Consider the following 20,540-nt stretch of genomic DNA (forward strand, 5'->3'; position numbering starts at 1 on the left):
GACGCTTTTGTTTGGGCTCGCTGCAGCTTGTCCACATACCACTAAACCATGGTTTAGTATTACGTGCAAACTCATAGACAGTACATATGTTATGATGTGTCAGGACATTTCACAGGAGAGTCATATGTTTATTATCTGCTAAGGAATCAAGAAAAGGGTGTGAACGGGGGGGGGGGGGGAATGCAGCTACTTTAATGTATGTCAAATCCTTCAGTACCTGAGAACTAGAGCAATTAACCTTTCTGCTCATTTTGCGACAGAAGGTAGGCTGAATGCAAAAGGCAGATTATCAACAGTCCTGTGGGCTCTATTTATAGGCACCACTTACGTCAATTGAATAAATCTCAGGGTGAATCATTAGCATAACAAAAACCATGAGAAAGGACTGCACTAGAGGAAGGCAGCCGAGCAACCTCAGCTGCATGAGAGGCTGTTTACCCTTCCATAATGCAGTTAATATTCTGTAGTAATTTCTAGCATTGTGGTATTATTTCAGCTGCATTCCACTAGTAGACTTTTTAAAAGCCAATTGTCTCTGCCACCCTTTTCTGGCAACATATGAATAACCAAAGCTGGGTCAGTTTTGAGCTATGTTAAAAAAAAGTCAACACTGCCTTAAATATGATCTGTAAGCACTCCAAACTACATTATATGCCACATACAGTAAGATCACATGAAGTTGCCTCGCACAGAGTCAGACCCTCTAGCTCACAGCTGTCTGGGTGTGACTCTCCAGCAAATTCTTTTGTTTTGGACTAAACCTGGGGACTTCATGCACTCAAAAATGTGATCCACCACTGTGTGCATCACAGATCTTCCCACTGTCATAGCCTTGTGTGACCCATATTGAAATGCCTTTACCTTCAATGTATTAAAGAAGTGGGCTGCTTTGATTTTCAGAGGCCCAAGATACCAGTACCTAGAAAAGAATAAAAAGAACTGAAAAAGCAAAATAAAACCGGGGGCACGGGGAAAGCAGTCCTCTTTTCCAATGCAGTATCTACTAAAGCTGTTTCTTACAACCTAATCTTTGGACATTAGATGCACAAGCAATGCGCGTGAAGGTGTAGCTGGCACCTGGATGTGTGCTAATGTTCTCAGCGGGCTTCTCCAGATGACCTGTTTCTTGAGCATTCATCCTGTTTTGCTTATGCAAAGAGGTCAGACTATGTCTGGTATTTATTCAGCACTTGTTCTGATTTGTTCTACAAAACTGAGCATTCATCCCCATTTGCTTGTGGGATATTTCCTCATCTTCCTGTTAGTCGTCTGTTCATCCCACACTTTCCCTGTCACTTTCCTCACTGCAAACGGTCTGGTTTTTTTAAAATAGAAATGTGGATTGATTGCACAAAGCACTTTAATCCATTTTAATTGCACAAACGTAAATTTCTGGTATGTGCTTCAATCTGTTGCAAAAAATAATGACAGTTTAGAGGCATCCCATGTCTTTTTCTGGAACCTGGTCCAGGGATTCAGAGGCAATCAGCAGCTGTCTTAACACTTCACAGCCTGATCTGGTGCCAGTGGGCTCCTTGCTTGCATATTGTTGGAGATAGTGGAGAAACTGTCTAGAAGTACAAGATAGGGGCAAAAAGAAAACAAAGCAATAGTGGTCAACATACTTGCTGACTTTTGCTCCCGCATCTCTGTAAGACCCCCATCTTAAACCAGTTACAGCAAAGACGGGCTGGTCTTTGTTCCCCTATAAAGGAAAAACAAACAATCACTAACAAAAGTCAAATGTTATAAATTGCAGTAATCTGTGGTGATCTTGCCAACAATGGATCAGTGGTTCGAGAACAAAAACACCAACCACTATATTCCAGCAACACATAAAAGAAAGGAATTGCAAATTAATTCCTCAGTGTAGAGTGCTTGTCTGCAATGTTATTTTAGCCATGAGTCATTTAATTTTGTGGCTATCAGAAGACCAAAGCAAGAATGATGAGTAGTTATCAGTTAAATGAAAGGTAAATCTTCACAAGATGATGGTGATGATTAATCTGCTGAATTTCTATCCCTTCACTGCTCTCAAGGAAGCCCAGGGCAGCAAACAACAAAGCAGTAAAAACAGCGCAATTAAAAACAAAACGAATTTCACACATTTAAAAACAATTAAGAACAAAAAAATTAGAATGGCTTAAAAACATTATAGGAGCAAATCTCCCTCTTCTCCTTCCCAGATGCCTTTCATACATAGCTCAGTTGATAGAGCATAAGGCTCTCAATGTAAGGGCCACGGGTTCAAGTCCCTACCCTGCACTAGGTGCACTGTTCTTTAAAGAATGATTTTATATTGTTGCATGCTCTTTAAAAACATAATGGGGTTAGAAAAGCACATGGCAAAAGACAGATGAAGAAAAATATCCCTCCCAGAAAGAGGAGGACCTAAGAAAAAAGATGGCTACCTTAATCTGCAAAACATCAAGTGGAATAGTCTCTCCTTTCAGTATGGACAATGTGGCGTCAGTAATATGCCTGAAGAAGAAGTCAAGAGGAAGACGTTATTCAGTAGCAGAAGTCATGCTTCCCTTGCAGAGCATCCTAGGCTTGAGCTCAGGTAAAGACCCTGACCACAAGGTCCAGTCGTGGCTGACTCTGGGGTTGCGGCGCTCATCTCGCTTTATTGGCCCAGGGAGCTGCCGGCTCATGTGACCAGCATGGCGAACCAGAGCAGTGCACGGAAACGCCGTTTACCTTCCCGCCACAGTGGTACCTATTTATCTACTTGCACTTCTGACATGCTTTCAAACTGCTAGGTTGGCAGGAGCAGGGACCGAGCAACGGGAGCTCACCCCATCACGGGGATTCGAACTATCGACCTTCTGATAGGCAAGTCCTAGGCTCTGCGGTTTAGCTCAGGTATCTCCCTTTAAAAGGACCCTAGATGGCACCAGAGCTGAAAAGGACCTCCCCCCATGAGGTCCTTTGCTGCCAGTCAGAGTTGACAGCATTTGGGTGAGAGGAACGATCAGCCTGACTTGGCATAAGCACATTCACGTATTCCTGCACACACACAAAAAGAAGACACTGGCATCTAAGTTAGAGCTTTTATTTCGATTTCAAGCCTACTCTGATCCCACAGCCTCAGGACAGGCGACACAAAACGCCTTCAATGGAGGCTGCGCTGCCATGAAATAAGAGAGAACTTTCTGCTCACTTCCAACTATAGTCTTGCCCAATAATTTGTGGGTCTTGCATAAAGTTGACTATGGATGAGGTTCAAATGCCTGTTTTGCCATAAAACTCACTACAGTGGTGCCCCGCAAGACGAATGCCTCGCTAAACGAAAAACCCGCAAGACGAAAGGGTTTTCCGATTTTTTAGCGGCTTCGCAAGACGAATTTCCCTATGGGCTTGCTTCGCAAGATGAAAGCCCATAGGGAAATCTCCGGGGACAGTGGGGAAGCGCAGCGCGCCTTCTCCTCTGTTCCCGGACCTGTCCTAAGGCTTGCGGTGGGAGGTCCGGGAACAGAGGGGAAGGCGCGAAGGGCTTCTCCTCTGTTCCCGGGGCTTGCGGTGGGAGGAGGGTTTTTCCTCCCCACCGCCAACATTCAGAACAGCATTCTGAATGTTGGCGGTGGGGAGGAAAGCCCTCCTCCCACTGCAAGCCTTCAGGACAGGTCCGGGAACAGAGGGGAAGGTGCGCAGCGCTTCTCCTCTGTTCCCGGGGCTTGCGGTGGGAGGAGGGTTTTTCCTCCCCACCGCCAACATTCAGAACAGCATTCTGAATGTTGGCAGTGAGGAGGAAAGCCCTCCTCCCACTGCAAGCCTTCAGGACAGGTCCGGGAACAGAGGGGAAGGTGCGCAGCGCTTCTCCTCTGTTCCCGGGGCTTGCGGTGGGAGGAGGGTTTTTCCTCCCCACTGCCAACATTCAGAACAGCATTCTGAATGTTGGCGGTGGGGAGGAAAGCCCTCCTCCCACCGCAAGCCTTCAGGACAGGTCCGGGAACAGAGGGGAAGGTGCGCAGCCTGCTGCCCCGCGCGAGGGGCGCTCTTAAGCAGAGCGCCCCTCGCGCGGGGCCGACATTCGCCGCTTGGAGAGCCCTGCGGGGAAGTCCTGCAGGGTTCCCCAAGCTGCGAATGTCTGCGCCGCGCGAGGGGCGCTCTGCTTAAGAGCGCCCCTCGCGCGGGGCAGCAGGCTGCTATCCGCAGCTTGGAGAGCCCTGCGGGGAAGTCCTGCAGGGCTCCCCAAGCTGCGAATGTCTGCCCCTCACGCGGGGCAGCAGGCTGCTATCCGCAGCTTGGAGAGCCCTCTGGACCTCTTCTGAAGGCGGGTGGGGGGCAAAAGTCTTTGTCCCCCCTGCCTGCCTTCCCGGGGGATTTTAAAATGCTGGCGGGCGGCAGCGCTGCCGCCCGCCAGCATTTTAAGATCGCCCCGGACAGCAGAGAAGTCCTCCGCTGTCCCGGGGTTTTTAAAATGCTGGCGGGCGGCAGCGAAGGCTTCGCTGCCGCCCGCCAGCATTTTAAAATCGCCCCAGGACAGCGGAGAAGTCTCCGCTGTCCCAGGAAGGGGGGGGGAAGCAAAGACTTTCGCCCCCCCCCCCCCGTCGGCCTTCAGAAGAGGTCGGGGGACAGACTGACCCTAACCCTAACCCTAACCCAAACCTGGTCTGAAGGCGGTTTCCATGATTTTCAATGCATTCCTATGGGAAACCGTGCTTCGCAAGACGAAAAGACTTGCGGAACGAATTAATTTCGTCTTGCGAGGCACCACTGTAGGAGGTTGCAAGCAGAAAAGCAAGAGTTTCTGAATGCAGCCTTTTGAGTCGGTTTCCTGCTGCACTGCCACAAACTGAACGGATCAGAATGCATGAAAAGGGAGGATGCCTACGTTATAGTTCTCAAGTTACACTGGCACATATCTTTCATCGTTGCATTTATATCCTGCCCCTCGAGTTAAAAACAAAAGAGGAATGTAAATGGGTAAAACTGATGGTAATTGCAGCCAGACAGGTTATAGCGAGTAATTGGAAAAATGCAGAAGAGCTAGGGGTGAACCAATGGAGGAAAAAACTAAATAGTATTATAATTTTAGAATACCTAACTGTGAAGATACATAGAATGAAAGGGCTTAAGGTCTGTGAGAAAGAGGAGGATTGGTTTGAGAAGATATTGAGTTATTTGGGTAGGTTTGAACAATCTGGGGCAATTAAAATGTTAAAAGTTAAATAAACCTTGTGGAGGAGGAATGTTAAGGTATATAGAAGTGTACATATGGTTGATTTGAATATGTTATATGAACACTATTTAATAGGTATATTATTGAATATGTATACCCAATGTATCAGCCGCCTGGGGGCTTCACTGTTTGTGTTTTGGTGGTTGGTAAAAAATAAAATAAATAAATAAATATTATTTTTTTAAACAATTACCGTATATCCTGCCCCTTCTTCCTGCTGTGAAATCTCCAGAAATTCAACTCTGTCTTAAATGCAAGATCAGAAGCGTTTCCAGCTTCATGGAATGGTCAAATAATAGGGGTGGGGCAGGGGATAGGGAGCTGGGTAACAAGGCAACAACAAATCAGTGTGAAAGGCACTTTAGGGATTGCTAAATCTGAGATGTGGTGCATCGTCTTCCCATCATACTTTTCCTGTTCCACAGCAGTAAGTGGGTGTTATTTCACTGCCACAGAGAGGCCTGCTCACTATTGCTCACTGTATTGTCAGGGGTTCAGAAGGAGAGACACAGGAGGGGGAGCAAATGGAGAGTGAGGAGGAGGAGTACGAGGGGGGCGCAGGCAGTGACAGTGGCCAGAGTTATTCCACAAGCCTCTCTAGCGAATCGGAGGACTCACAGAAGGGAGCGCCGGTGGCCAGAGCAAGGGAGATTCCAAGGGAGAAACCTCAAGAGGGAGGGGCCAGCGGGGAGTCTCTGAACAGCAGCTGGAGATCAGGGCCAGCGTCTCCACCAGAGCGCAGTGGGGAGGGGGAGTCCCAGGAGTCGGGACCAGTGTCCTCACCACCAGAGGGAGGAGAGGAGTCAGGTTTGGCAACACCCACATCAGGAAGCGGGGAAACGGTCAGAAGGAAAGTCACCGGCTGGGCGCGCGCGCCAAGTTCAAATGTACAGGAGCGCGGCACAGCGGGGAGCCCGGGAAGGGAGCCAGGTCCTAAAGCCCGCCGGAGGGAGGGGCAAGACTCAGGAGGCTCCGCGTCAGAGGAGTCCAGGAAGGAGGAAACCCCAGAGGGCAGAAGGACCCAACGCAGGAAAGAGCAGCGCAAGAGGTGGAGCCGGGCTAGAATCTTAAACTGGTGTGGGTGGAGCAGTGAGTCAGAGGGGACTTAGCCGGTCTAGCGTTAAGACGTGGGCCTGCGCGCCCAGAGCTTGGAAATGGAAACTAAACTTCAATAAAGACTTTTGTATATAATATCCACTGGGCGTTGGTCCTCTGTGAGCTGGGACCTAGCGGCAGTCCTGACATGTATCTTAATTAGCATTCAGTTCAACAGAAGCTTTGCAGGTATCCTTTATAGGTCATTTTCTCCAAGCCAACTGGCGCAACATCCTTTGTTTGCAGCTTGGAGAAAGCGAAGGCTCTTGTAACAAACCAGACTTACACTTGCCAACTTGACATGACTGAGGGTTCCCCCCTTGCCCTTTTCAAGTGGAAGCTGGATTCAGCGGTGCTGGCTTTAATTAAATTGCTTCCAGGCCGGCCGACCTTTCAGTGAGAACAAGTGTGATGGAATTAGGGAGTAAGGCAACCAACCTTAGTGGTACCTTTCTTAAGCGAACACCCTTCAGAGGTTTTGGACTACAACTCCCATTAGCACCAGCCAGCATGGCCAATGGTCAGGGGTGGGCGGAGGAGAAGTTTGTAACATCTGAAGGGCACCAGGTTGGGGAAGGCTGGTGTGGACCAGGGATGGGGATGACGACTTCGGTTCAAATCACCAGGTGAATGAAGAAGTCCACGGTAGGCAGACTTTACAGGGTTGCTGTGAGGACAAAACAAGGAGGCCCCTCAGATGCTGCCTTGGACTCCTTGAAAAAAGGGCAGGATACAAATGTGACAATAAATGTAAATTCTAAGTTTGTGGAATGCTCTCCCTAGGGAGGTTCATGTGATGCCTTCATTATACACCTTTATGTTCCTCTTCAACTAGGCCTTTGGCTGATTGATATCCGGTGCCCTTTTAAATGTGTTATGGGAGGAAGGATTCTTGCTTTGGTTTTGTTCTTATTTTTAATATGTATTTTGTGGGTTTTTTCTATGGTAATTTTATGTTGGGAACTGCCCTGAGATGATGAGGATGATGATATTATTATTATTATTATTATTATTATTATTATTATTATTATTATTAATTTGTGCCCCATCCATCTGGCTGGGTTTCCCCAGCCACTCTGGGCGGCTTCCAACAAAGATTAAAAATACACTAAAATGTCAGGTCTATGGATGAAGGGTGGTATACAAATTAAATAAATAATAATAAGTCTGAACTTCTACAGAAAGTACCATTTTAGGTACATTAAGGTCATGATATAGATCTTTTCTCATTTTTGAAGGTGACCATGTATAACATAATCTTGAAGTGCCTAAAATGGTCCCTTTTTTGGGGGGGACGGATTTGCAGCCCTTCCTTCCTTCAATATACACCAGTCTCCTCCTCCTCCCTGCATCCTACTCCTTTTCACACTGATTCTCGTATGATGCGTGATGAACACACACAAACACACACACACACTTACTGGACTTGGTTTGCACTCTCTGGATAAAGCGTGTGACTTAAGGTGCTGGTCTTTCCGAGGGGAATGAATCCGATGGGAATCTTACTGAAAGCTGCCTGGGAACAAGGGCAAAACAAATTTGCATCAGCGCCAGCTGAATCCAGCTCCCATTCTGTGCAGAGGACAGCTGTGCCCGATTTCACTCCCCACCCCCCCACCCCAGGCAGGCTCTTCCTGAAAGGGAGGCAGTAATAAAGAATGACTCGGAACATCAGCCTCTCCGGACAGCCCCTCCGAATGCCAACTGGCTACAAAGCAGCCTTCTGTAGTCATTAGCCGCATTGTTACACACGCAGAGCCTGGCACGTCCCCTCCAAGCAATGTATAGATTCTGTCAGCAACCTGCCATCTCCTAAAAGACTGAAGGTGGCACCCAAAGCGTGGCTGCGCTCAGGCTGCATTTCATCTCCAAGCAAAGCGCGGCCGAGACAGGAAATTCAGTAATGCAGAGTGTCTTTCTCCGCGAAGGGGAATATTAAAATAAGGCACCCTGGCAATCAAGTCGGGAGGTTATTATTACACACCAATCAAGCAGCCCTTTTCCAAACAGACAGATTGACAGTCTTTATCTTTGACTCTGCAAATTGGGGGAGCAGGCAACAGAATGAGGTGATCTGCTAATAAGGGAGGGTCACATGCTGGGTTGCGACTCGGATGCGACGGGAAGGTTCAAACACAACTCTTTTCTCTAGACATGCTGCCGGGCTGGAAGTCACTGCCAGTCAACGCCCGGCTGCTAAGGCCACGTTACTATAGAGTACACATGTATGTGCACACACATGCAAACCAAGAGCTGTGCTCCTTCAAGTGTGCCAGCAAATCAATGTTAATGACTGTGCAACCACGACACCTTGGCTCTCTGCAGAAGACTGCAGCTTGCAGCACAGTGATTCAGCAAATCCAACTCCTTTTCTGAAGCGCTCCATCTGCTTCCATGCCTTTCTGTTGCAGCCTCTCTTACAACCAGTCTCCTTCCTCATCTCATTATCTCTTCTGTCCCCTTATACTTCAGAGCAGATGGCCCAGTGTCAAACGAACAGAGACACACAGCGATTTTGCCTACAGTACTAACCACAGCCTGCCAAGAGGCGTTAGCTACCTGGAGATTGCGGTGCTGGCGAGTGCCGGGCCTTTTTTGGGTCACAGACTTGCACCAGCAGAACAGGTGCACAATATTCAGGGAGTTTGGGGTTACTGTGAGCTATGATGGGGTGCACCGTTCTAGCGTGCAAAGTGAAAGGGGGATAAGAAAGAAAATTCAAGGGAAGTGTTTTGTCATGGGAGGTAGCAAAACTTCATTTCCTGCCGAGCCAACATGCAATCTAGAAGCTGCATGGAAATGAAAGGGTGAAGTCAAGCATGCTGGAACTAGACAAAATCTTCAAACAAAAGCATAACTTGATCTCTACTGTCCTCTTAGTCTGAACTAGAACTGTACTGCAATGAAACAGAGAAGCTGCTCTTTAGTTATGCGCCATCAATAGCTGGGAAGATGAACTTCTTTTTTTAAAAGAATATAACATTGCTCATGGCTTGGCTTGACAAATAACCTGGCCAATGGCTGTAGAGTGTGATCTCTGTTTGTTTGCCCATTATTCTCCCTAGCTGGTTAAGGGATCCAGTTATTATCTCTTGCCTGGGAAAGCAGGCTGGCGGAGGGGGCTGCCATCTCCTGAAACTCTCTCTGTCCAGTCGAGAGAATCAAGTTCATGGAGTTCATTGTGAGCTCCAACCGTTAGCTAAAAGGGTCCGTCACTGTACAGAGAGAGGAGGCATCTGATGACTACTGCCTCCGGGGAAACCATAAATGGACAGCAATAGGGAAAGACAGCATCCCTTCCCCACTGATAGGAAACAGAGACTGACATGAAAAGGCCAAGACTACACAGCACTGTAGCTGAGCTCCATCGCTCCTTTACCCAGGAATTGCTCCATTTCCAGGAGATGGGGGAGGAGAGGAATGGTCCTCCATTAAGCAGCAAAGCTGTCACAGCAGATTATTACTTTTTCCTGGTTTCTTTTTTCAAGTGTAGAGATTTGAAAGCTTACAATTTCTCAAAGGAAGCAAGGTAATTCTTTGCACCGAAGCTGAAATATAAATTTTGTCTCTCCATAAGCAGGCAAAGGCTCTGTACAGCAGGCACAATTCTAGTTGCTAACAGCCTCCTGGGATCTCAGAGAGAATCATTAAATTGCATTTTCTGTCTTTCTCTTTTTTCCCTTTTGGTCAGGTACTGATAAGACATTGTTGAATACAATTCTGTTAACAAGCAGCCTTATATGCTTTATGCAATGCACCCCTGCTGGTGTATGGATTTCACCCAAAGCTTGCTTCCAAAGGGAATGCAAACAGTCATGGGTTCCACTTTCACTTTACCTGACTACTGGTCCAGAGGAACACTTGTTTTGCAAATCTGGACAAATGCCTGTTCGAAAGTTTTGCATTCAAAGTTACCCTGCTGTGCTTTACCAGGAACTCCACAAAACTGGGGCAAGAAGCTACTTCCAAGTCAAAGGCCTAATTAATTCTCAACAAGCCAACAAACCTGCGGCAAGGCTGTACCATTTCATATTGTATGTGGGGACTGAATGATTGATTGCTCTTGCTCCATATGAAACAAGTCTCTCTACACAGAAAACCAGGGAGAAGAATTTGGGGCCTAGCCTTCCTGTCAACATGCTACTATTCTAAAAAGTGTTTTTGTATGGAGGAGCGCTCCATCACACAAAGCCCCCTCATGCATTCTGGGGTGCTACACCCCAGACACAGATTGACTTCCCTGGGCCCAAGACAGACAGATGAAACTGCAAGCCAACAGCAGGGTCAGCCTAACAAAAAAGACAAACAGTGAGACTACAGAATGCTTTGGATTTTCCTGTTAAAAAGGCAACAGAAGAAAACACCTTACCTCATCCACCCTCCGAAGAAGGCCAGTTATGACCTGTAAGAAAAAAACTTTTTTTAGCTACTATCGGTAAAATGAACCAGAACTTGCCTTCCTTCTTCAAATGAACAGATGACACACCACCAAACATTGATGTATCCTACAATTTTTGCTCCAGTTACCTACTTATTACATTTACATATCACCCTTTCCTCCAGGGGGCTCAAGGAAGTGTGCATGGTTCTCCCTGCTCACAACAACCCTGTGAGGTAGGTTAAGGCTGAGAGACAGTGACTGGCCCAAGGCCACCCAGTGAACTTCTGGGCTGAATGGGGATTTGAATCCTGGTCTCCCAGGTCCCAGACTGACATTCTAACACGATGTTTCGAATGGTTTAGTGGGAATCAGGATGAGAGGAATCTTGGGGGGAGGGGGGGAGAAGCTTGGAGTGCATGAAGGTGGAGGAAAAGCTTCTCCTATCGAGAATCCTCCCCCATGTGCTATTTCCCCATGGGGAGAAATGTAGAAGAATTCTTGCAGTACCTCTTGCAATGTTCCATCCCCTCCTGCAACGATTATCATGTCTGTGTTTTCCATCAGCTCCAACAACTTCTTCGCTTGCCCTTCATAATCTGTCTGTGATAAATACAGAGAGGCCAGAAACATATTGGGTGGTATTAATACTCAGAACGGACCCAATGAAAAACAAGGACTTGGGTCCACTAATTTCAATGGGTCTCATGAATTGACTAACATTGGGTATTGGCTGCCCAAAAAGAAAACCTTTCATCTCCATATGAACACGCGTACATCTAATACTCAGCACAACAGCACACATCTTCTCATTTATTTATTTCAAAGTTTTGCATCACCCCTCTTAAAGCCCCCCCCCCCCAATACGGGATGTAACACAGAGAAATCCCTACAATATATATGCTCAACTAAGATAAATATAGCCCATGCTGTTTCTAAATTAGAAGTGCCAAACTCAAAACATGTAATCACATTTTTCGTTCAAAGAAGTTGGTTGTTTTTGCAGGACTAATTGATGGTTTTGACATATCTTCAAATAGGTAGCTTCTGAGAACCATGCCTTCTTATTCAGCCAACAATCTCTGCTAGATCATTTCTAAAAGCAAACAGCACCATCTATTGAACTAACCCACACTACATCCTGAGGCAATGGAGGGGGGGATTTGCATCCGTCTCCCATCCACGTATTGAGAGACAACATCCTACTTGACTCATGAACCCTTCCAATTTACAAGATAACCACATGGAATGATAAAATATTTTGTGATCCAATGGGGAGGGTCCGTAGCTCAATGACTGAACATATGCTGTGCACACACACACACAAAAACCCACTCAGTAAAAGTGCAATGCATATTGATGGGATTAGATAAATCATCTCTAGCTACTTGCATACCAAAGCTGGGGGGAAAGTTGCTGCTTGAAACTCTGGAGGGCTATTATTTGTTTGAGTAGACAGCCCTGAAATAGATGGACTAATGTGACTCAGTATAAGGGCAGCTTCAAATGCTCACTACTGAAATTCCTAGGAATGTGCCCATTAGCCCTGCCTACCTGATCCCAGGGTCAGGCATTTCCTGAGCAGAATGCCCTCTTGCCTCTGAGTGGAGAAAGGACATACTTCTGCTAGCAATAGTTTGTTGAACAGCTAGCACAATACAATCTCAGAACAGTCTTCCCTTCCTTAGGAAGGCTCTCTTGACTTTTTATGTTCTCATCAGAGATGCCGAGGTTTTTCTTATCCGAGAGGCCATTAAAGGTGTTTTAAAAAGGACTGCTCTTAATCAATCTCAAGTGCCCTGTGGCAATTTTATGAGCTCTCGTGCATGAGAATGAACTTTTCTCAGGCAGAGTCATCACCTCTTCTCTTTGCCTACAGGCCTTGGTGGTTCTCTCGCCAAAATCTTGTATATATTCTCCATCGCCCTTGAGTCAATGAAATGAAAGCAAGATAACAACATTCCCAAAAAACCCAAACCAAAACACAAAACATGGCACTGGTTTTTGTTGTTGTTTAGTTGTTTAGTCGTGTCCGACGCTTCGTGACCCCATGGACCAGAGCACGCCAGGCACTCCTGTCTTCCACTGCCTCCCGCAGTTTGGTCAAACTCAATACTGTCCAACCATCCCATCCTCTGTCACCTCCTTCTCCTTGTGCTCTCCATCTTTCCCAACATCAGGGTCTTTTCCAGGGAGTCTTCTCTTCTCATGAGGTGGCCAAAGTATTGGAGCCTCAGCTTCATGATCTGTCCTTCCAGTGAGCACTCAGGGCTGATTTCCTTAAGAATAGATAGGTTTGATCTTCTTGCAGTCCATGGGACCCTCAAGAGTCTCCTCCAGCACCAGCACTGGTTTTAAAATAAGTAAAAATACAACTCCTCGCCAACTTGAGCACTTATGGACTCTTTATCTTTCGTTTCACCTCTAGCGACAGATGGATTCTGGCCGATACATACTGGGAAGAGGAAATAGTCGCTAGGAGAAGAAAGCACAAGTCCATTCTCTGTCTTTACCTTAACCACAGTCACATCCAGACCAGACAAGTGAAGAATTGGGGCTGAGTTCTTTTCAAAAAGACTCCTGGCTTTGCTAGAAAATTAAAAGAAGAAGTGTGAGGTCACTTTATGGTAGTCCCCACATTAGTCCACGTAAAAAATATCCTCAATTGTTAACTAAAACCGAAATAATGTTCATAACAGCAGCAGGCTATTCTGCAGATCCTTGGCAAAAAGCCGTCATGGGATGGGGGCACCTTTATTTCATCAGTATAAAGGTGGCTATTTGACTGGAGTGAGGTTTGGTATGCAGAATGAGTCATTCATACACAGTTCTCAGTCGCAAGATACCTGGGAAACAATGATAACTGAATACGTGATGACAGAAGCAAATAGGAACGCTCCTAATTTAATTCAAGCAAACGCCCCTGTGAGATGAGCGGTAGGTAACATAGAGATGGCAACTGCCCCAAAATCATCCAGTGAGCGTCATGGATGAGCAGGGATTTGAACCCAGGTCTTCCAGGTCCTACTCCAACACATCAACGGCTACCCCACAGTGATTCTCAATGGTTCACAGCAAAACTAAGGTAAGGGTCTTATTATGAGGCAATACAAGTCACTCCCCTGTGTTTGTAAGTGAATTTGTGAATTCACTGCTACTAGCTTGTGTTTCCAGGGACATTTTTAGGGGGCATCAGCATAGGACTTTCTCTTCTTCAAAAAAGAAGCTATTTACTAGCAAACAGTAAGTTCTGAAGGAAGTCCTTCTGAACTCTAGAATTATTCAAGGATGGAAAACCTGTGCCATCACCACACTTTACATTTTTGCTCCTCTTTTCCTCCAAGGTGTTCCCAAGCCCCTACTTCATCTCTGCAACAACCCTGTGAGGTAGACAAGTCTGAGAGATGGTGACGGGTCTAAGCTTAGCCAATAAACTTCATGGCTATGTCCCGTCGTCCCTAGTCCAATGCTCATCTCGCCACTTTTCTATTATGGCTTTAGAAACTTTAAATATTTTCCCCCAACAACCCTGCCTGCCACCCCAAATAATAAGCCCTCAAGCAAATAATGTATTATTACCCAACTAATGAGATATGGAATACTTGCCCTCGGTTGGTAAGATGCAAATTCTACTTTTAAAAGAGAAATATTACTTGCGTTATTATTATTCAGCAACATTAATACAAAAACTTCACCTGACCTTGTTTTGGTAATGCTCTCGTGCATTTTAATGCCTGCTGCTGCATAATAAATAACCATGGTATTAATTATGAATTATCCTGAAAAATTATTTTGAGCACCCAGGGAAAAGAAAAAAAGACTTTAAGTAAGGGACGTCTTCCAAACAATGTGTCGTTTGTAAGACTTACCCCCTATCAAAAATAAGCCTAAGCTAGAATTTGCAGTTTAGGACAACGAGACAATCTTTTTAAGCGGGGTGGCTTGGCCTCCTAAGCAAAAAATCCCTTCCTGGTCCTAAAATGAGTAACAGTGCCCCTAAAGGACTAGGTGAGCAGCCTGGGAGTCGTTTTGGACTCTCAGTTGTCCATGGAGACACAGGTCAATTCTGTGTCCAGGGCAGCTATCTACCAGCTCCATCTGGTATGCAGGCTGAGATCCTACCTGCCCACAGACTGTCTTGCCAGAGTGGTGCATGCTCTGGTTATCTCCCCCTTGGACTACTGCAATGTGTTCTACATGGGACTACCTTTGAAGGTGACCTGGAAACTACAACTAATCCAGAATGCAGCACTAGACTGGTGACTGGGAACAGCTGCCGAGACCGTATAACACCGGTCCTGAAAGACATACGTTTCCCCAGTACGTTTCCGAGCACAATTCAAAGTGTTGGTGTTGACCTTTAAAGCCCTAAACGGCCCAGTATACCTGAAGGAGCATCCCCACTCCCATCGTTTAGCTGAGGTCCAGCTCCAAGGGCCTTCTGGCTGTTTCCTCACTATTACTTTTAGAAGACATCTGAAGGCAGCCCTGTACAGGGAAGCTTTTACTGCTTGAGGTTTTATTTTGCTCTTAATATTTTGTTGGGAGCTGCCCAAAGTGTCTGGGGCAACCAAGTCAGATGGGCGGCATATAAATGATAAAATGATGGTGAAGATGCCAGCCATCGGGAGCCACATTCATTGACAAAAAAAGCCCCAATGTGTTTAAAACCAATACGCCTGCTAAATCTTTGAGCTTGAAATAGCTTTTCCACACGACGGCAATTTGCTACCATTAAACCAGAAAATAGGCACAGCATGGCTTCAGGGGCACTAAATCAGCATGCCCAACATCTGAGCATGCACCTCTATTTCGGAACATCTTAATCTCATTCATAGAGTGGGAATGCTGATGACATTAATGTGGAATACGGAGTGGGAGAGGGGAGTGAGACGAACTGTACGATTTGGAGTTCATGTTAAATTTAGCAAGCAGGCCCACTTTAACTGTGGTTTCTTAATCAGCTGAAGAAGTTTGATAACATTAGGTTCAGGGGAGGATAGGTAAGGCTTTGGTTCCCATGAATGTCTTGCCCTGATGAAAGCAAAACCACTGTATATGAAAAGATGCCAGGTGGCTGGGAAAGGGAATCTTACCCTTTGCAAGCTGCAGGGTTGAGAAACACTGTTGCTTTCTTGATCTGCATGCTGGAAGGAAGAATCTGGTTGCCAAACACCTAATAATGGAGAGAAAGCTTCTCATTATTAAAGAATAAAAATCTGTCTGTTTTTGGTGCTGAACAATTTCAGGGATTACAGGGCCCCTCTCCCACCCCACACAAATGGCTTCAGTGAGGGGGGAGCCAAGACTACTTTACTGAGCTCCGGTCCCAGCCAGCAGCCAGCAAAAGGCCAACTAGATGCCTAATTTAGCCTTATGTTCTGCAAACTCTAGTCAGCTTACATTGACAACTTGCAAGGGAACGGCAAAGGTACTGGGTACATCTGTATGCAGTTAGTTCCACTGAAAACAATGTGAGCCCTATGCACTGACAGCTTGCTCTGCCTCTCTGTCCCACTTTGATGCAAGCTGTGTGACAAGTATAGGCCCCAGGCAAATATAACTAATAATAATAATCAATGAATTTATTCTCAACACTTTTGGTGAAGACATATAAAGCGAGGCAGCTGAAGTAATTGTTTTAAGAGAGCTCTGTAGATTTTCAAAGCAGCAATTCATAGCAATTATCAGCATCACTGAGGCTATTAGAGTAGAGGATTAAAAAATTTGTTAGAATTTAAATGCTCAACTCTGTTCTATTTATTTTACCGCGGTGGAAATGAGAAGGCAGAAGGCATGCGAGAAACAGTGATTCATGGGGGTAAAGGACAGAGGAAATCAAACTGGCATGTTATCTAAAGAACAGATGGGAAAAGTCAGTGATTAATTCTATTACTTTTGCATTCTTGGGGGAAATCATGGAAAAAGAGTGTCTGCATTCATAATTCTGAGGTCTGTTACAGCTGTTAGAAACATCTAATTATTTACTTGATGGGGGAGTGATATATTTGCTTGCTCTGAACAAACAACCTGTCTCTTCTACAAATTATACTGTTGGCAGACTTGCTTTTTATGCAGACTCTGCTCTCATGCTTTCGAGTTTTAAAGAGGAAGACTAAAAAAACAAACCACTTCAAGACCCTTTGTAATCATTTACTAACCCAAAACATTGGCTGCAGGGTAGGCGCTTGTAAACTGATTTTATTTCCTGTTTGATCATTCCATCCTTCACACTACTTCCCCACCCCCACCCCACAAACACACTACAACAACATTGCAGACAATAACTGAATATTCCATAGACCTGTTTGACGCAAAGGTAAGTGAAATAACAGACACATTCACACACCATGATAAGCCAGGGTTAAGCTTGGCTTCGCTGTAATGTCCACACCTGGGATCCTGGTTTATTAAGAAGCACGGATTCATAATCAAACATCAAACCATGGTTTAAGGCTGGCTGGCATGAAGACAAACCCAGCTGGATCAGGCCAAGGGCTAATCTAGGCCAGCATCCTGTTCTCACCGTTGCCAACCAGATGCCAATGGGAAGCAGAACATCATCATCGCCATCACCATTTATTAAATCTGTATACCGCCCTCCAACTAAATATCCCAAGGCAGAAAAATACAAAATAAGAATACAAAATACAGCTCAAACTGTCTTGCCCTGGTAAGCAACCTGGCTGCCAAATTCTGCACCAGCTGAAGTTTCTGAACCATCTTCAAAGGCAGCCCTACATATAATGCATTGCAGCAATCTAACCTAGAGGTTACCTGAGCAGAGACAACAGAAGTTAGGCTATCCCTGTCCAGATAGAGGAGCAGCTGGGCCACCAGCCGAAGCTGATGGAAGGTACTCCATGGCCACCAAGGCCACCTTAGCCTCAAGTGACAGCAAGGGATCTAGAAGTATCACCAAGCTGCGTATCTGCTCCTTCAGAGGAATCGTAACCCCATCAAGAGCAGGCAGTCTCCCATCCATCTGGACTAAGGAACCACCCACTAACAGTGTCTCAGTCTTATCTGGATTGAGCTTTAGTTTGTCGGCTCTCATCCAGTCCATTACCAGGACAAGACAACAGTCCAGCACATCTACTGCCTCACCTGCAGATGTTAAGGTGAAGCAGAGTTAAGTGCAACAGTGCCCTCCCCATCTGTGATTGCCAGCAACTGGTATTCAGAGACACACTGGTTCTGACAATAGAGACAGAACACAGCCACCATGGCTAGAACACAAGCGATCCCGGCTTGTGAGGGAGCATGGCAGGAAGTCAAGCTTCACTATGGCTTGGTGGTTTGTTTCTGTTGCTCAAGCCAAGGGAGAAGCGAAGTGGGAGCAATCAGGCAATGTGAACTCATTCCTACTAAGCCAGCGACCCTGGTTTATTGAGATCTGCAAATGCAGCCAGTATGACCATGGTACTGCATCTGTGATGGCACCTTTCAAGTGTTATTCACATGACTGCAACATCAAGCATGGATTTGCATGTGCAAAGCAGGCCTCCGTTGCTCCTTGTGATAAAAACTATTTCACCCCTTTGAATTTCACGTCCTAATAAACTCCCCCAAAGTATAAGTTTCATTTTCAGACCACAAAGAAGGGCAGTTTCCATGTTACAGTGCTGCAATATACTACTGGAAACATAATAAGGAGTATTTTAAAAATTTGTGTTTGCCAAAATGAATATGCACATCTGTTTGGATGTTCAGCAAAATACAAAAGACACCAATTTCAGACAGAATCCGAAGTATTTTATTTCCCAATGGCCAATGAGATGGCCATAAATCTTTGGCCAGAGAAACTACAAATAAAAAAAAGGGGGGGTACTCCACATAAAAGGCACAATTGGGTGTTTATGAAAATTTATAACAAGGAGGGGAAAACATGATTTCAGGTATCTGTTTGCTTTTTCATTATTTTTTTAAACTGCACTTTTGCATAAATACCATAAGGCAGTAATAGATTAAGAACCCAGTATTACAATAAAAGTATCAAATACATCACTAAGAGCTGGTTGGCAAAGAATCTTAGGTTTGAAAGGCCTGTCAAATTAATATAGTTTTTAGAAGACGTCTAAATGAGCAGGATGGTTCTGCCATACCTCTACTGGAAAGGAGTTCCACAAGTCAGAGCCTGACATATTAAAGGCTTGTTCCCTCAGGGCCAGCCGAACTTCAAGGGCATTTGGGACTACAAAGAGTGCCCTCCAATAATAATAAAATCAATTTGGTTTTTCCTACTTCGTTGGAACTTTTTGGTCCTGCCTTTTTGTACAGGTACCAGAGTACCAGGTCCAATCAGAGTAAGAAAAGCTACATGCTAGCTGCTCTCCATTCTGCCAGTTGATGAAATGCGATTTCAATCTCCAGAATTTTCAGTCCTGTCACTGCTGGCCCACAAGTTTACCTAACAAAAGCAATACAGGTAATCAAGTTTCCCAAACTCTTCCCGAATATATTCCACTTTTGTGATGCTCATGAATAATTTGTGATGGCACTGAACTGAGGCGTAATTAGGTGCAAAGGGGGAGAGTGTCTTTTGGTATTTGAGCAGAAGAATACAGAGAGTCCCTTTGGCAGGCTAGTCACGTAGAGGAGACCTGCTGGGAGAATCTCCAGAATCCTGCACAAGAGAGATAAGGAGAGGATTTTAATCTAATTTGATCTTGTTAAATGGTATTACCTGGGCTTCTTGGCATGCAGCTCTCCTTAGCAGGTTATCGCTATCAGGAGGAAGAAGAAGAAAAAGAACAGTGTTTTAGATAGCGCAAGTTGAGGGGAGGGATAAATAGATGGAAACATGCATTTAAAAATACCTACTTCTACTGCTTTGGCACACAAAACACAGAGCAAACTTTCCAAAGGGGCTACTTGTCAAAAACACATAACTATTTAAATGTCACTGTTTTGACGCCACCTTAGCTTTCGTCACTTCTTGGACCATGTCTTCATTACCAAGAGCCAGATTCCACCCGCAATGTGATTACTTAATTGACCAAACTGAACCGCACCATTGTATAAACAGGAAGTAACTGACCAAAATTCCTCCGGTCTAACTTGTGAGTGGAATTAACCAACTGCCCAGCCTGCTAGCAAATCAGTGGCCAAATTATTCCTTTTTCAGATAGAAGCACCATGCTAGCTGCAGCACTACCAATGAAGTGCATATAGTCATCAAATTACCAAGAAGGTACACCTGCATTTGCCAATATCCTTCCCTCCCTGCTCGTCTCCCCCTCCTGTTTGCTGTTTTCCCCGATTGTCTACATTGTATGTTCCTTGGTGGTAAGGACCTGACTATTTTTTGCGTTGCCATAACATAAAATGTCCCCATTCTGCAAGTCTCAGGCACAAGTGAAAAAACACCTGACATGGCAAGATGGTGTCATGGCAGGGAAATCAGTAAAGACCTCTGGCCCTGCTCACCAGTGACATGGGGTCCCCAGAAGGTTGCCTACAAGAGAATACAGCCTTCTGATGTTTTCCTCAGCCACATCTCTGCTATGTTTCTCAGCTATTGCTGGACTACGAGTCCCATTACCACTGGTCCTGCTAGCTAGGGATGATGGGCGCTGTAGTCCACCAACAACCAGGGACCCACATTTGAGAAACACAGTGATAATTCCCCACACCTGGCTTAGACTGACCCAACCAGCTAGAAAGTGAATTTCTCCCCCAGAAAAGTGAAACCTGAGGGGCAGTCCTGCTCTTTTCATCTTGGATCAGCATCTGTTTTAAGCTGCAACAGGGAGGCATATGAGCGTCCTAAAAACTGGCCCACTGCACTTTAATGCGCTTCTATATTCTAGTCCACTTTGTATTTCTTGTTTGCCCTGGGAACCTTCAACAGCTGGTGGATATAAACGTATTAAACAAATA

At 45.5% G+C, this 20,540-nt stretch overlaps 1 protein-coding gene across 3 annotated transcripts in view; it reads right to left on the bottom strand.

The window, feature by feature from the left end:
* Positions 1-20,540, bottom strand: part of AGK (acylglycerol kinase) — a 37,758-nt gene that overhangs the window by 6,545 nt on the left and 10,673 nt on the right. For 2 of the 3 annotated variants that reach the window (XM_083700728.1, XM_083700727.1), the window contains exons 3-10: positions 15,755-15,834; positions 13,172-13,247; positions 11,169-11,261; positions 10,650-10,682; positions 7,702-7,796; positions 2,412-2,481; positions 1,626-1,705; positions 862-919 (exon numbers count right to left, since the gene is read on the bottom strand). In XM_083700728.1, coding sequence (XP_083556854.1) covers positions 862-919; positions 1,626-1,705; positions 2,412-2,481; positions 7,702-7,796; positions 10,650-10,682; positions 11,169-11,261; positions 13,172-13,247; positions 15,755-15,834 — 585 coding nt within the window. Of the gene's footprint in view, positions 1-861; positions 920-1,625; positions 1,706-2,411; positions 2,482-7,701; positions 7,797-10,649; positions 10,683-11,168; positions 11,262-13,171; positions 13,248-15,754; positions 15,835-19,344; positions 19,385-20,540 lie in introns of all 3 variants that reach the window. The other variant, XM_083700729.1, reaches the window with a different exon arrangement.

The sequence above is a fragment of the Podarcis gaigeae genome (genome assembly GCF_964106915.1).
Source record: "Podarcis gaigeae genome assembly, chromosome: 10".
Lineage (NCBI taxonomy): Eukaryota > Metazoa > Chordata > Lepidosauria > Squamata > Lacertidae > Podarcis > Podarcis gaigeae.